General features: G+C 49.7%; 1 protein-coding gene, 1 long non-coding RNA gene and 1 pseudogene across 2 annotated transcripts; 2 read left to right on the top strand and 1 right to left on the bottom strand.

Moving 5' to 3' along the window:
• The first annotated feature begins 2,845 nt into the window (after nucleotides 1-2,845).
• On the top strand, nucleotides 2,846-4,893 carry LOC136393685 (importin subunit alpha-1-like; annotated as a pseudogene).
• Nucleotides 4,894-10,484: 5,591 nt separating this feature from the next.
• On the top strand, nucleotides 10,485-11,500 carry LOC136392040 (uncharacterized). Its single transcript, XR_010748914.1, has 2 exons — nucleotides 10,485-10,630; nucleotides 11,132-11,500. It is a non-coding gene; the product is annotated as an uncharacterized lncRNA (long non-coding RNA).
• Nucleotides 11,501-13,933: 2,433 nt separating this feature from the next.
• PPY (pancreatic polypeptide) lies at nucleotides 13,934-15,410 on the bottom strand. The gene is made up of 4 exons (XM_066366313.1): nucleotides 15,377-15,410; nucleotides 14,487-14,677; nucleotides 14,231-14,302; nucleotides 13,934-14,077 (listed from the first exon to the last, which is right to left on the bottom strand). The coding sequence occupies exons 2-4, from the start codon at nucleotides 14,675-14,677 to the stop codon at nucleotides 14,053-14,055; spliced, it is 288 nt and encodes a 95-aa protein (XP_066222410.1). The 5' UTR covers nucleotides 15,377-15,410; the 3' UTR covers nucleotides 13,934-14,052.

Genomic DNA, 15,410 nt, shown 5'->3' with positions numbered 1-15,410 from the left:
TGGGGCCCCATCACAGTAGTTTGGGAAGCTTCCAGGTGATGCCATTGTATAGCCAAGGCTGGGAGAAAGTGCATGTAAGGGATTATCAGCAGGAGATGTGGCCCATGGGCCTTGGGTGTTGGACTGGGGCCGGTGTGTGCACAGGTGAGAACTACTGAGAGGAGCCCTGAGGTAGCTGTGGACATGGAGGGCACTGAGAGCATCAGAAAGAACCCAGAGCAAAGGGTGATGAATGTGCCCCTCAGACCAAGAGAAGGGGCCTCCAAAAACTGATGGCCCCAGCTGTGCTCCTCAGAGCCTGCTCTGAGAAGGGAGCTTCTGTTTAGTGCCTAAGGACACATAGTACAGAGCGGTAGATGATGTGGAAGCCCTGACCACTCCCAGCTGGGGGCTCCAGTGTCCCACTGTCCCTGGCATACCATCTGAGAGCAGGGACAGATCTGATGCCACCAACAGGAGTCGGCTCTGTCCCCTAACTCAGGGGAGACTGTCCTCTCCTTTACTGTATTTTTCGCCCCATAAGACACACCTGACCATAAGACACACCTAGGGTTTTAAAGAAGAAAATAAGAAAAAAAATATTCTGAACCAAATGGTGTGTTAAAATATTTAATAAAATACCATATTTTTCACTCCATAAGACACACAGGCATTTCCCCTCCACTTTTTTGGGGGAAAAGTGCATATTATGAGGCAAAAAAAATATGGTAAAAGGGACATATAAGAACAACTGATCGATATATGCATAACAAAAGCTATTCATGTGAATTTTAAATATAACATATATGTTTAACTTATCAACATTACATATATAACGTTTCACCAGACATTTTTATTAAGTCAATGCCAAACTCCTTTTTGCTTCCTCTGGGTCTGATAAAAGCTAACACCCCTCTTAAAGGCATCCCATTGGGAGGGAGGAGGGGTGCTGGGCAAAGGAAACAGTCATTTGTTAGTTTGTGATACCTTGGAGTGAAGTGATAACAGAGTTCGTCCTCCCTCTTCTCCTAGCTCTGGGGATTACAGGATAAGAGGGAGCCCCCTGCCAGCAAAACTTCAGAGACTAGCTTCTCTCCTCTTCCTCCTTCTCCTCCACTTCTTCCTCCTCCATTTCCTCCTCCTCCTCCCCCTCCTTCCCGAGTGGCTCCCAGCACAGGCCTCAGACCCAGGCGGTGAGCAGGCGTGCATCTCACCACTGCTCACCCTGACAGTGAAACCGGAACTGGACATCCCCGTCAGGCTGAGAATGCAGTCCGGGGTGGAGAGTTCTGTAGGAAACAGTTATCTGTATTATTATTTGATGGAAAAAATATAGATATCATATTAAGTAATTAAGAAGGTTACATGTGGAGCCCTCATTAGTAGACTAAACATTAAAATAGTAAGAATATAAATAATATCTTAAATTGAGGCTGAGAAAACAAATGCTAGTCTGGAAACCACTGGCATTTTATTTTTCAGAAAAAGTGAGAGTCAGCTAACTGGTTCTCACTCTGGTCTGGCCCAGAGGAGGACTTACTTAGTAAGAGCGCATAGAACAGATGCTGCAGCCCCATGGGCATTCGGGGCTGACTCAAATGGTCTGACTCAAAAGGTTAAACAGAAGGTTATCGTATCATATGACCCAGCAATCCCACGCCTAGAGAAATGAAACATGTCCACACAAAAACTTGTACTCAAATGATCAGACCAGTATTAATCACGATAGGCAAAAAGTGGAAACAATCCAAATGTCTATCAACTGATGAATGAATAAATCCAATATGGCATACCCATACACTGGAATATTATTCAGCTATAAAGGAGTGTGTATAGAGAAGAATTTAACCTCAGGCAGAGAGAGGTCTGGTCTTTGCCCCTTGTCTCCTGAGAATCTCTAAGCCTGTGAAGTGTCACACCTAATAGGAGTGTTTTTGTTTGCCAGAGGGCCTTAGGTCACCCCAGGTAGTCTAACAGTGTGATTTGGGGTGGGAAAGGATGGAGAAATCACATGGTATCATTTCCACCTCTGGAGGGGCTGGGTGGAGACAAATCAGCCATCTGGGCAGTCAACCATGTCTATGTGATGGAGCCCCATAAAAGCTCTGGATGCCAGTGCTCAGGTGAGCTTCCCTGGTTGGCAATACTCATGCATATTGTCACATGTCATTGCTGGGAAAGTAATTCTGTCCATAACTCCATGGGAGAGGACAACTGGAAGCTCTATGTTTGAGAATTTCCTGGATCCTGCCATATGTGTCTGTCCCTTTGGCTGACTTTAAGATGTATCCTTTAGCTGTGATAAACAATAACCATGAGCTTAACAGTTTGCAGTGTGTTCTGAGTCCTTCTAGCACACTCTAATGGTAGTCTTAGGAACCCCCAAACTTGCAGTTTGATTCAGAATCGAGAGTGATTTTTTTTTTTACAGAGACAGAGGGAGAGTCCAAGAGAAGGGCAGATAGGGACAGACATACAGGAAGGCAGAGAGATGAGAAGCATCAATTCTTCCTTGAGGCACCTCAGTTGTTCACTGACTGCCTTCTCATATGTGCCTTGACGGGGGCGGGGGCTTGAGCAGAGAGAGTGACCCCTTGCTCAAGCCAGTGACCCTGTGTTCAACCTGGTGAGCCCATGCTCAAGCTGGTGACCTTGGGGTTTTGAACCTGGCTCCTTTGCGTCCCAGTCCAATGCTCTATCCACTGCGCCACTGCTTGGTCAGGCTCAAGGGTGGTATTGACACCATCTTAGTGCTGATCCATTGTGGACGTTTTCAGAACCTAGCTGCAGCCTGTGCACCCTGCACTGTCTCCTACAAAAGCCCAAGTCGGCTGCGTAGCTTTCTTTCTGCCTTTTTCTCATAACTATGTCCACCAATGAGAATGCTAATTCACCAGCTGCCTACCCTAACAGATTCAAGAACAAGGGGAAAGAGTACAAAAATGAGGCATCTCTGAATAGAAGTTAATATGGATCTGAGAAAAGCTAAGAAGGATGACTAGATGCTGAAAGGGAGACATGTAAGCTCCTTTCCTGATGAAGCTACTTCCACAGTGCAGATGAATCGCAACAACCAGGGCACTGTAAATCAGTCTGTTTAGGACATTGTCAAAGGCATAAATAGCAACAATTTGGAAAACCAGCTCCAAACTACCCAAGCTGCTAGGGAACTATTTTCTAAGGGAAAATAGACACTCATAAACAACATAATCTGGACTGGTTTGATTCCAAAGTGTGTGTCCTTCTTGGGCAGAACTGATTATAGTCTCATTCAGTTTGAATCTCTCTGGGCCCTCACTGACATTGCTTCTAGGACATTGAAACAGACCAAGGCTATATAGTAGCTCCCTTCCTGATGAAGCTACTTCCACAGTGCAGACAAATCACAACAACCCAGCTGGGAGGTGCTGTCCCAGCATTCATTTCTCTCTTGGCATCTCCCCAGGCTCACATCAGTGAACAAGCTGTATGAGCTCTAGGAAATATTACAGGGATGGTTCAGTTTTCCGAGACTTGCTTATTACATCCAGAGCAGTTGACGCACTGTTGGCTCTTCTTGTAGTTCCTGAGATGTCGTCTTTAGCATGTGATGACTTACATAATCTTACCTGGACACTTTCAAGCCTTTGTTGCAATCCTAAACCCTTGTTAGATGCTGTTGAGAATATTCTTCTTACTTTAGTCTGTCTCCTATATCATGATGATCCAGAAGTATTAGCTTCTGGGCTTTTTCCTACATTACTGATGGTCCAAATGAGTGGATTTACATGGTTGTGAAAATAGGAGTTGTATGCCCAATTTGTGAAGCTTGTAGGAGCTACTGAATTACCAATTATGACTGCTGTGCTAAGAGCCATAGGAAATACTGTCACTGGGACAGCTAAACAGACGCAGGTTGTGACAGATGCTGGAGTACTTGCCATCTTTCCCAGCCTGCTAATGAACTCCAAAACTAATATTCAGAAAGAAGCTACATAGATAATGTCAATCATCATAGCTGGCCGCCAGGACCAGCAAGTTGTGAATCATGGATTAGTCCTATTCCTCACTGGTACTCTTAATAAGGCACACTTTAAGACACACACAAAAAAGAAGCCATATGGGCTATGACCAATTCTACAAGTGGTAGAACAGTTGAACAAATTGTATACCTTATTCATTGTGGCACAACAGAACCACTGATGAACCTGTTAACTGCAAAAGATACCAAAATCAGTCTGGTTTTTCTGGATGCCATTTCAAAAAATTTTCAAGCTGTTGAGCAGCTAGGTGAACTGAGCAACTTAGCATACTGATTGAAAAGTGTGAACCCTAGCCAGCGGCTCAGTGGATATAGCACTAGCCCAGCATATGGACATCACGAGTTCAATTCCCCAAAAGGGCACACAGGAGAAGCAACCATCTGCTTCTGCTCCCCTCTCTCTCCCCCTTCTCTCCTTCTTCCCCTCCCGCAGCCAATGGCTCTATTGCTTCAATTGGTTCGAGCATGACCTGAGGCGCTGAGTATAGCTTCTTCAGAGCACAATAGTCTCAGGCACTAAAAATAGCTTGGTACTCAAACATTGGCCCAAGATGGGGATGCCGGAATGGATCTCGGTTGGGGCACATGTGAGAGTCTGCCTCAGTATCTCCCCTCTTCTCACCAAGAAAGAAGAAAGAAAGAAAGAAAGAAAGAAAGAAAGAAAGAAAGAAAGAAAGAAAGAAAGAAAGAAAGAAAGAAGAAAGAAAGAAAGATGTGGAGATCCGTACAACATTGAAACTACAAAACCATGAAAATGAGTCTGTGTAGCTCCATTAAATTTGGTGGAGAAGTATTGTTCTGTGGAGGAAGAATATCAAAATGTGCCAAAAACTACTTCTGAAGGCTGTACGTTCCAAGTACAAGATGGCACTTCTGGGACCTCTTGCTTTTAGATTGTACAGCTGAGGCATAAAGTTGTTTGTTGTATACTATGTGTGGTTGAAGTTCATCTTACTGTTTCTCTACTAAGAACTCTTTTTAAATGTGGGTTGCTATTATAGCACTGTTTATAATGAAACTACTTGAACAATTCCAATCAGTACATATTGTATGAAGCTTCTCCTCTCAATGGGTTTCTTATTTCTAGGTGGGATTTTATATTTTGCAATGTCCTATAAAGAAAGGTTAAATTCCAGCCTGACCAGGTGGTGGCGCAGTGGATACAGCATTGGACTGGGATGCGGAGGACCCAGGTTTAAATCCCTGAGGTTGCCGGCTTGAGCACAGGCTTATCCAGCTTTGAGTACGGCCTCACCAGCTTCAGCAAGGGTCGCTGGCTTGAGTGTGGGGTCATAGACATGACTTTACGATCTCTGGCTTGAACCCAAAGGTCACTGGCTTGAGCAAGGGGTCACTCACTCTGCTATAGCCCCCTGGTCAAGGCACATATGAGAAAGCAATCACTGAATAACTAAGGAGCTGCAACGAAGAATTGATGCTTCTCATATCTCTCCCTTCTTGTCTGTCTGTCCCTATCTGTCCCTCTCTCTGACTCTCTCTCTTTCTCTGTCAAAAAAAAATGTTAAATTTCACCATTTCTATTACTTAAAAAAAGTAGTGAGAACTGTCCCTTTAACTACACAGAATAATGCATGCTACATGACAAGCCTTGAAAACACGCTAAGTGAAAGAACCAGTCACAAAAGACCACGTATCATAAGATTGCGTTTATATGGAATGTCTGGAGTAGACAAATCTATACAGAAAATAGATTGCTGTTGTCTAGAGCAGGGGAGAATGGGAGGGGACTGCTAAAGAGTATGGGACATTTATATTTAAATGTTCTTTAAAGAACATTCATGCCTGACCTGTGGTGGCACAGTGGATGAAGCATTCAACCTGGAATACTGAGGTTGCTGGTTCAAAACCCTGTGCTTGCCCGGTCAAGGCACATACAGCAATCAAGAAACAACTAAAGTGAACCAATTATGGGTTGATACTTCTCACGATGCTCCCCACCCCACCATAAAATCAATAAATAAAATCTTAAAAAAAAAAAAAGAACATTCAAAATGTTCTAAAATCGACTGTGGTGATGGATGCACAGTTCTGTGACTATAGCAGAAACCATTGAATTGTATGCTGTAAATGGGTGAATTGTATGGTATATGAATTATTCTCAAAAAAGCTTTTACCCAACAAAAAGGAAGTGTATGGAATTGGAGCTCCTGGAAGACAGGCTTTGTTGCATTCACTGATGTGTCCTCAGGCCTGCAATCCCTCCAGCAGGACAGGTGCTCAATAAATACTATGCAATAAACATATCAAGTGACTCCTGGAAGCAAAGTAGGCTCCTGAGGACTCCCAGTCTGGAATTTTCCAGGCCACTCCCTTTTGCAAAGACAAGAGCTTTTCTTAAAGCACCTGCACCCCCACTCTGCTTTGGGATCCAGCCAGAAGGTTTAGCCAGATCAGGTCAAGGCTGGCAGCCTAGAGGTGAGAGCAGGACAAAGGGCAATGGGTGAGGACGTCAAGATTAACCCACTGGGTCCCAGGCTTCAGAACAGCCCCTCTAGCGTCCCAATTGTTAGCCTAAATCATCAAAGGGATTCCTTGAGACAAAAGGTTTGAGTCTGAGGCTCTCAGACTCCAGGGCTGTGAGGAGGGACCCAGGCCGCTCTCCTTCAGGAGGAGTCTCAGGCCTGGACCAAAGGGTACTGGATCCTCCAACCAGGCTCAGGAAGGAAGAACAGACTCAAGAACCAGCTCCCTCCTTTCTCTCTAAAGCTCCCTCACTCCTCCCCAGACAGCTTCGGCCATAGCTGGGAAGTGATTTGTCCTGCCCTCCCTTATCCCCCTTCAGAATGAACAATGACGTGAAATCCATACCCTCACTTTATATATTCTGATTCTCAGGTGAGATAGACAGCATGTTTTCATTCAACTAACCCCAGCTGTCTCTTCTATTGCAGGCACTGGACAGTGTCTGTGGAATAGGGAGTGAGTAATGCCAGTTTCCTCTCTTCTCCTGGAGTTCAGTCTGGTACAGGAGCCAGATGTGGGCCTCCTGGCAGAAGACACGATGAATGCTGTCACAGAGCAAGAGCTTCAGGAACCCAAGGCAAGACAGGAAGAGAACCAGGGAGGCCTCGCGGAAGAGGAACTGCCAGAACTGTGTCCCTGGTGGGATTTTCCAGGCAGAGGAGTAGAAGCAGCTCATCAGACACAGAAGGAGCAGCGTGAGCCAAGGCCGGGGGGGTATGGAAGCACAGGGCTACTCAGGAGATCACTGGAGTCTAACAGCTGGAAAGTCAGATAGGTACAAGGAGGCAGGAACAGCAGTAGGAGATGTAGCTAATGAGAGTGGGTAAAAACACAAACATCCAGGTCAGGGGAACAATAAACAAATGTGGTCTGTCCTTATTAAGGAGCGGTACAAGGAATAGTAGTACACAACAATGAAAGAGAACAAACAGCCAATATGCCCAATAGCACAGAGGAATGTCAAAAACATTGTGCTGAGTGGAAGAAGTCAGGCAGAAAAAGAACATACTGTTTGGTGCCATTTATATGAAGTTCTAAAACTGGCAAAACGAATCCATAGCGATCAGATCAGCAGTAGCCTGGGGCCAGACGAACTGGAAGGGGGCAGGCGGGAACTTGCTGGGATGATGGAAAGGTTCTGTACCTTGACTGGGATGGGCACTTATTTGTCAAAACTTACCCAACTGTATACTTAAAATGAGCAAATCTTTGTGTGTAAATTATACTTCTATGAAGTTGATATAAAAGGGTTTGTGGGTTTTCTTTTTCTTTCTTTTCTTTTTTTTTTAAGGCTAAGGTCAAATTGTTAAGGACTTTAGATGTTAAGCTAAGAAGTTTGGGTTCTCACATCCAAGAGTTTAAACTCTTTCCGGAATGGGGGTATCGGCATTGGACTTGCACCTAAGTGGAATAAATTATAGCCTGTTTGCTGGGATTTCAGGTACACTGGTCCCAGATCTCTCCTCCCACCTTGTGCTGTGGAATTTTATCCTAAGAATCTCATTTCTTTTTCTGGAGATTCCTGGCTCCATGGAAATGCAGTCCTGGTCTCACTTGGCTACTGAGCCATCCCGATAAGTTCAGTGGCATTGACATTGAGTTCCTCACTCCCTTCCCTGAGAAAGAAGTGCAGATGGGGGAAAGCACACCCCGGAGTGAAGGGGCTCACACTTGTTATTCACCTAGGATGTGCCTAGAGCCATTCAAGGGCTTTAGACATCATCCAACTCGGTCCTCACAACAGCCCTGCTATAGGTGCAATCAGCTCCATTTCACAGATGGGGACAGAGAGGCTCAGGGGACATAATGTCCCTAATCAAGGTCACATAGCCAGAAAGTCGTGAAGTCAGGGTTCCTACCCAGAAGCCACTGCTCTCCCTACTGTGCCCCTTCTGGGAGTGGTATGGGCATGAAAAAGCATCGGTCCACATGTCATAACCTTTCCCCAGAAAAGCAGCAATGTTGAACCGGTGGTGGGGCCTTGACAGGCCACACAGCCAAAGCTCTGTGACCTGAAGCAGCTCAAAGCCTGAGTTCATCATTCAGGCAGCCAAGACCCACCACCCTTCAGTAGGCTCTGAAGGTCACCCATCAAGGGCTCCAAACTGGCTGTGCAGGCCAAAAAAATCTCCAGGATGAGCAGTAGGACCTGTAGCTGAAGGCAGAAACCTCAGCTTCACCCCCTCCCCATGCTAGCAGGGCTAGAGCCCAGGAATAAGGGTGCTGAGGCCTCACAGAAGCTTGACAGAGAAAGGGGGCACCCTGCATCCAGACTGATGGGAGTAAAGCCCCCTCCCAAATCCGAGAGCAGCCCCTGGGGAAAGCCCTCCCCGCTCTCAGCCTCAGTGACAGTTCCTCCTTAGATCTGTAGACTTGAAGCAAAAAGTTACCCTACTCCTCAGTGCCTCCCACCTCTGCCACCCATGCCTCTGGGCCCCTGGCAGGGACTGTACTCTGGTCAGGACAGCTGGCAGTCCATATGTGTCTACCCCCACCATCCCCCTGTTCCCAAATCCCAAGCTATAACACAGGGGCAGGATAAGGAGACCAAGCTGGGGGTGGGGCCTCAGAGGGAAAGGGGGCATAGATCTGAAGCAATCTAAAGGGCTTCGGAGGTCCCGGCCGGAGACCCTTTGCTGTGCTGCTCTGCACCTGCCCAGCACCATGGTAACCTCTGATGGCCCATTAGCTGTCTTCTCCAGGATCTTGGGATGTAGGCTGGTGCCAACTGCCCCTCTCTAGGGCATTAAGGGCATGAAGGATTGAGGCCAGAGAGTCCCTTCTGCCAGTCTGATGGCCAGGACAGCAGCCAAGTGTTCCTGTCCCTGCTTTGGGTGGTGGGGATGAGGAGATTTTCTGGTCAAGAGAGAGATGAGAGTCTCAGGGGTTTGGCAGAGAGTGATGATGGTGCTGTATCATATTTATGGGCATCATAATATGTGAATTGCTGTGTGTGCCAGCACAAAATTCTCTGTGCTTGGCAGGGGTGTGCATGTAGGTGTATGTAACTGTGCTAGTACTCATTCATTCATTCATCATGTATGATTTAGCATCTACTAACTGTCAGGCACTGTTCTGGGTTCTTGTGATACATCAGTGAACAAAACAGGCAAAGAGCCCAGCTACAGTGGTGATTACATGGGCTATTTAGAAGGAACGAAGACAATTTAAAGAAGCATAGACTAGCCTGACCTTTGGTAGCGCGTTGGATAAAGTGTCCACCTGGAATGCTGAGGTCGCCGTTTCAAAACCCTGGGCTTGCCCAGTCAAGGCACATACTAGAAACAACTATGAGTTGATGCTTCCTGCTCCTCCCCCCATGCCTTTCGCTCTCTCTCTCTCTCTCCTCTCTCTCTAAAAAAATAACCCAGTAAATAAAAACTCTAAAGAAGCATAGAATATATAGTAAGTTAGAAGGTGCAAGAGAAGGAGTAGAACAAGATGAAGGGATGGGTTGCAATTTTAAATAGGGATGTCAGAGTAGGACCCTCCGGAGGGTGCACTTTGAGCTGATGCCTGAAGGAGGTGAGGAATTGGCCATGAGGATGTCTGAAGAGCCTTTCCGGCACAGAACAGCATGTTTGGCATTTTTGCCGAATAGCCAGGAGGCAGAGGAGGCTGGAGTGTGGTGACCAAGGAGTTAGGGAAGAGGTCAGCGAGGTTAGGAGGCTGACCAATGGCTCTATGCCGCCCTCGTGTGTCCATCTCAGGACGTGCCTCACGGTCCATCCCCACTGTCCCGGTTTGCCTGGTGCTTTGTGCGCGTCACCGTGCAAGTCCAGGGGAGCACCATTCGGCCTGGGCAGCTGGATGTCCCTAACGACGCTCGTGCACCTGCGTAACCCTAAAAGCAGAGATGTCTCTGGGTCTGAGCGCCTCGGGGCCCCAGCTCGCCCACCCCTCCAAGTATAAGAGGGGTGGGTCACACGTGACCGCCGCGGCTCTATCTGTTTCGCCGGCTCCAGACGCCGGCTCGACGCTGCGCGTGCGCACTGGCCTTGATGTGCCAGGTGGTGCTACTGCCACTGCTCAAGGGTGCCCTGGGGGAGGAGCAGCAAGTGCAGCTGCCCCGCGGGCCCGGGCGGCCTATTGGCTGAGCACCTTTGTCCAGTTCAACAAGTACATAGAAAAGCTCTTCAACAGCAGGTAGGCGGGCAGAGAGCGGGAAGGAGAGGGGGAGAGGGGAGGAAACGACACCAACTGCCCCCCCCCCCCGCCCCATGCACCGCCGCCCCACGACCTCTGCAAAGACGTGTTCCCCAGCTTGAGGTCTAAGGACACCCAAGAAATCTAAAGACGTTAAAAACTCCAGGAAGCCTGACCAGGCGGTGGCGCAGTGGATAGAGCGTCGGACTGGGATGCAGAGGACCCAGGTTCGAGACCCCGAGGTCGCCAGCTTGAGCGCGGACTCATCTGGTTTGAGCAAAAAGCTCACCAGCTTGGACCCAAGGTCGCTGGCTCAAGCAAGGGGTTACTCGGTTTGTTGAAGGCCCACGGTCAAGGCACATATGAGAAAGCAATCAATGAACAACTAAATGTGTCACAACGAAAAACTGATGATTGATGCTTCTCATCTCTCTCCGTTCCTGTCTGCCCCTGTCTATCCCTCTCTCTGACTCTCTGTGAACAACACAAAAATCCTATCAGCGAAAGCGACGAAAGCCCCTCCACCGAACCCAGTGAAATTCCCATCGCGGAATCCCAGCAACTCCCACCGCGGAACACCGCTAAATCCAGATCACCAAATTCTTCCTAGGGCTCCAGGTGGAAGAGCCTGGGCACAGCTGGCACCAGTCAGGAGCCTTGGGACTGGGGGCAGATTGGGCTAGAGCGAGAGGAAGCCCCCCCTGGGGGGGAGATACCAGGGCCACAGGGTCTTCCTTCTCCAGGCTGAGCTTTCACCTCCAGCTGGTCTGCCCAAGCTCCCCACTCACCAACCCCCTTTATATTATGAAAGAGGCCCTAATTCCTCCTGCCTCACTCCCCAATGAACACAATAAAGAGAAATAGAATCTCTATTGCTTCTGTGACTAATGTGAAAAGTGAGCCCTGGCCAGAAAGGGTGAGAGGACCCTGGAGCTCCCGCTGGAAAAAAGACCTCAGCTGCGGGGGCTTCCCTGCCTCCTCCCGGCAACCCATCCACCTCACACACATACCCCACTCCCAGGGTTGGGGCTCTAATCAAGAGAAGCAGGCTCCAGCAACCTCAAAGGAGAGGCTTCCGCCAGACCCACGCCGCGTTTCTCACAGAGCAGGGCAGCTTCCATTATAGCCCAGGACATCAGTGTTGGTACAGGAACAAGCAGCAGCAGCGCCTTTGCCTGCCCCTTAGTGTGCACATCATATGGTCCTGCCTTTGCCTCCTGGACCCTCTCAGCCCCCCTGGCAGTGAGCAGAGCAGGGGAAGGAGCCAGAGCCCAGCCAGGCCTGTCCCAGAGGGGCTGGATGAGAGGGTGGCAATTTCCTCTGGGAGCTGGTGGTCGTCAGCAAGGCCTGAGCAGGGACAGATCCAACTCATACACAGGTGTGACCTGAGCAGGGTCCTAATTCCTGACCCTGGAAAGTGTCTACACCTCTCCCTACTCAGAACCCACCTCTTAGCTACCAGTGAAAACTCTGGGGCAAGACTTCAGGCTCCATTATCCAGACCCAAATTCTGATCTTCTGCTGAAACCAGTCCCCTTCCCAAACACCCCCTTGGACTTAGCAATCAGCCCGAGCCATGCATTTGCCCGTAGCTGCATCCTCTCCAGCCCTTTGCCTTGTAGCACCTGCTTCCACTTTCAGGACTTCGGGTCATTTGCACACACCAGACACAGCCAGGACTGGAGGGGAAACGCAATATGGTATCGTTGCCATGCTATCACCGTGAGGTGCTGCGTCCAGGAAAGTGGACCGCTCATCCACCAAACCCACAGCCCCATCTCTGTAGGTGGACATGTGAGGGAGTTAGGAGAAGCCATTCCAGGAACCAGAAAATTTCTAATTCTCTCTCTTCTCTCACCTACCCCTACCCCCGTGACCATCCCTATCTACAGGAAAAGGGGAGAGAGACAAGCTCCTCCCTCCCAGTCATACACACCGCTTCATTCCCACCTATTCAGGTGCCTGAGAAGGGCAATGGCTGGCGAAGGCCACTGGGACCCACTGGGACACCTCAGTGCAGTCCTCCCTTGGGCGGGGGAGGGGAAAAGATCCCTTCTGAGCTCTCCCAGAGCTGGAGTGTAGAATCCACAGATTAGCCTCCTCCCTGGAACCTGAATTCCCCCATAACCTCCCCTCCTGCAGCTATCTGACTAGCTCCTTTGCCCAGGAATTCACAACCTTTCAGGACAAGTTCTTTCCAAATTTCTGGTTCTTCAAAGAGATATTTCCTATAGTCACCTAAAGCCTGCCTTCCAGAGCCCCTCCCGTGGACCTGACCTCCCTCCTTCCGTGTTTAAAGAGCACATTATCTCTTTACTTGTCTTTCCAGCATATTCATGGAAACAGCTGGTTGGCCAGTGGCTATATGACAAGTCTGCCCCTTGAAAGCTTCCATTTACTAAGCGTTTACCTGGGCCAAGGGCCATGCTGAATGTTTCACATGCATTATTTCATGCCACGCTCACTACAATCCTATCTTTTCCATTTTACAGATGCGGAATGTGAGGCTCAGAGAGGTAGATCTCTGCCCAGAAGCAGTGCCTTTGCCTCAGACAGAAAATGGCAGTTCATTTGACTCTAATACTGATGCTGGGTCCCTCTATTAACTTGCCATCTGTGGCGGGACCTTGGACAAACTGCTGTACCTCTCTGAACCTTGGTTTCCTCCTCTCTAGAGGGAGAACTTATCACCTGACGGGGTTGTTGAAAGGATTAAATACACCCCTAGCACACAGTAGGCACCTTTTCTAACAATCTGCGCATGACACCATCTCCAGGCCCCTCCCCTCACAGCCCCCGTCCTCTGGCCATGCTTCTGCTGAGCCCTGTATCCCCTAATGAGCCGTGCGCAGTGACCTGCCCAGAGGAGGAAAGCTCCGGTGCCACCCACGCAGCCAGTGGCTGTCAGCACCAGCCATTCCTCGGGGCTGGGCTGTCACTCCTGCCCCCATGCCAATTACACTAAACTATAAGAAAGAATTAGTGGGGGTAGATTTGGGGATAGGTCTGGCATCAGGGCGACGATCGGGAGAGTCTATAGGTTCTGAAAGCTCAAGACTGTCACTTCACTGACTCACTGAGTGACCTTCAAGGAGTCCTTGCCTCCCTCTGGACCACAACTTGCACCTCTGTGAAGAGGATGAGTGGAACAGCTCTGACCACCCTATGGATGTTCTGGATCACTCATAACAGCCCCCCTTTTTCTTCTCCTCCCTCCCCTCCACCTTTCTCTCCTGACCCTTTAGCTATTCCTGCCCCCACCAGGGGTCCACAGAGGCACACACACAGAAGCTATGTCTTTGATTTGCTTTATTTAGCCTGTATGGAAGCTGGGAGCAAGCTTCGGCCAGAGCCGAGGGTGTGGAGAGGAGAACTGGGCAGGCACTGCCCGCCCTTGGCATCGGAGGAGACAGGAGGTGGCATTACATGTCCATCTGGCTGAACTCCCTATGAGGAGAGGGCAGGGCATGGCAGTGTGAGTGGGCAGTCCTCAGACCCTCAGGAGACCTCAGGCCAGCCCTGGGCCTGTGCTCCTCCACCCACCTCCACTCCCATTTCAGCCCCAGGGAGCTGGCACACAGGGCAAAGGATCAAACCTACCTGGGGGCAGCTTTGTCGGAGGGACCCCATTCCAAGAAGTTCAGCGTATCTTCTTTGTCTCTTTTCCCATATCTGGGAGGGGAGAGGCAGCTAGAGCAAGCCAGTACTAGGCCCAGGTGCTGGCCCACCTGCCTCCTGCCTGCCCTTGGGCACCGTCCTGCCGGGGGCACGGGCCCAGGCCTGCTCAGTAGAGAGGTTCTGCTTTCCCAAGAACATGGCCGGGGCTAGGACCTCTCTCCCTCTCTCTTGTACACACCTGGGCCTGGTTAGCATGTTGATGTATCTGCGGAGCTCAGCCGCATACTGGGCCATCTGCTCCGGTGTGGCGTTGTCCCCTGGGTACACTGGCTCCAGCGGGGCCCCCCAGGCACCCAGTGGTGGCTGCAGCAACAAAGCCACACACGTGGACAGGAGCAGCAGGGAGAGGAAGTGGCATACAGCAGCCATCTGAAGAGCAAGGAATGGGAGGGGAGACGGAGGCAAAACAGAGCCCGCCCACCCAGCCCCGTAGTCCATCACCTATTTCTCCAAGCCTGAGGACAAGAGGGCAGAGCACAGAGCCCTCTGGACCTGACCACCCCACCTCCTAGACACTGCCCTAGAAAATACAGGTGGCTCCTGTTGTGAGCAGCGCAGCAGCCGAAGCTCGGCCAGGGCTGCAGCAAAGTAGAAACGTGTAGCAGAGAATGTGGGGACGTGGGGCAGGACACACAGAGCACGTGCTGTCCAGGGCCTGATGGCTCTGAGGAGGCAGGTGTGGGGTAGAGTTTGGTGGGAAGTAAGGGCACTCTTGCTCACCTACAGAATTAACTTGTGAAGCAAAGGACAGAAGTCCATGGCCCACCAGGGATAGTCTTATAGATACAGACGGTCATGGTCACCCACACAGATCCCAATCATTCACAAGGTTGAAGTCATTCCCACATTTGTGTTCACGGCCACCGCCACCACTCCCCACACACATCTGCGGTCTTCTCATCACTGACTGCTCTTCCAAGATGACAGATTTGTTCAGATGTAGAGCCAGACCCACATAGGAACTCGGGCCTCCAGCGGCCCCTAGCACCTTTCCCCTCCACCCCAGGCCCTAGCCCCAAGGAGTCCCCTAACGTCCCCCAGATATTGGGGCAGGCTGAGCCCACTTACCCTGAGTCCGGAACAAGCAGGCCCTGGACCAAGC

Source organism: Saccopteryx leptura, chromosome 2, assembly GCF_036850995.1.
Source record: "Saccopteryx leptura isolate mSacLep1 chromosome 2, mSacLep1_pri_phased_curated, whole genome shotgun sequence".
Taxonomy (NCBI): Eukaryota; Metazoa; Chordata; class Mammalia; order Chiroptera; family Emballonuridae; genus Saccopteryx; species Saccopteryx leptura.
This window is presented reverse-complemented; position numbering and strand designations above follow the sequence as displayed.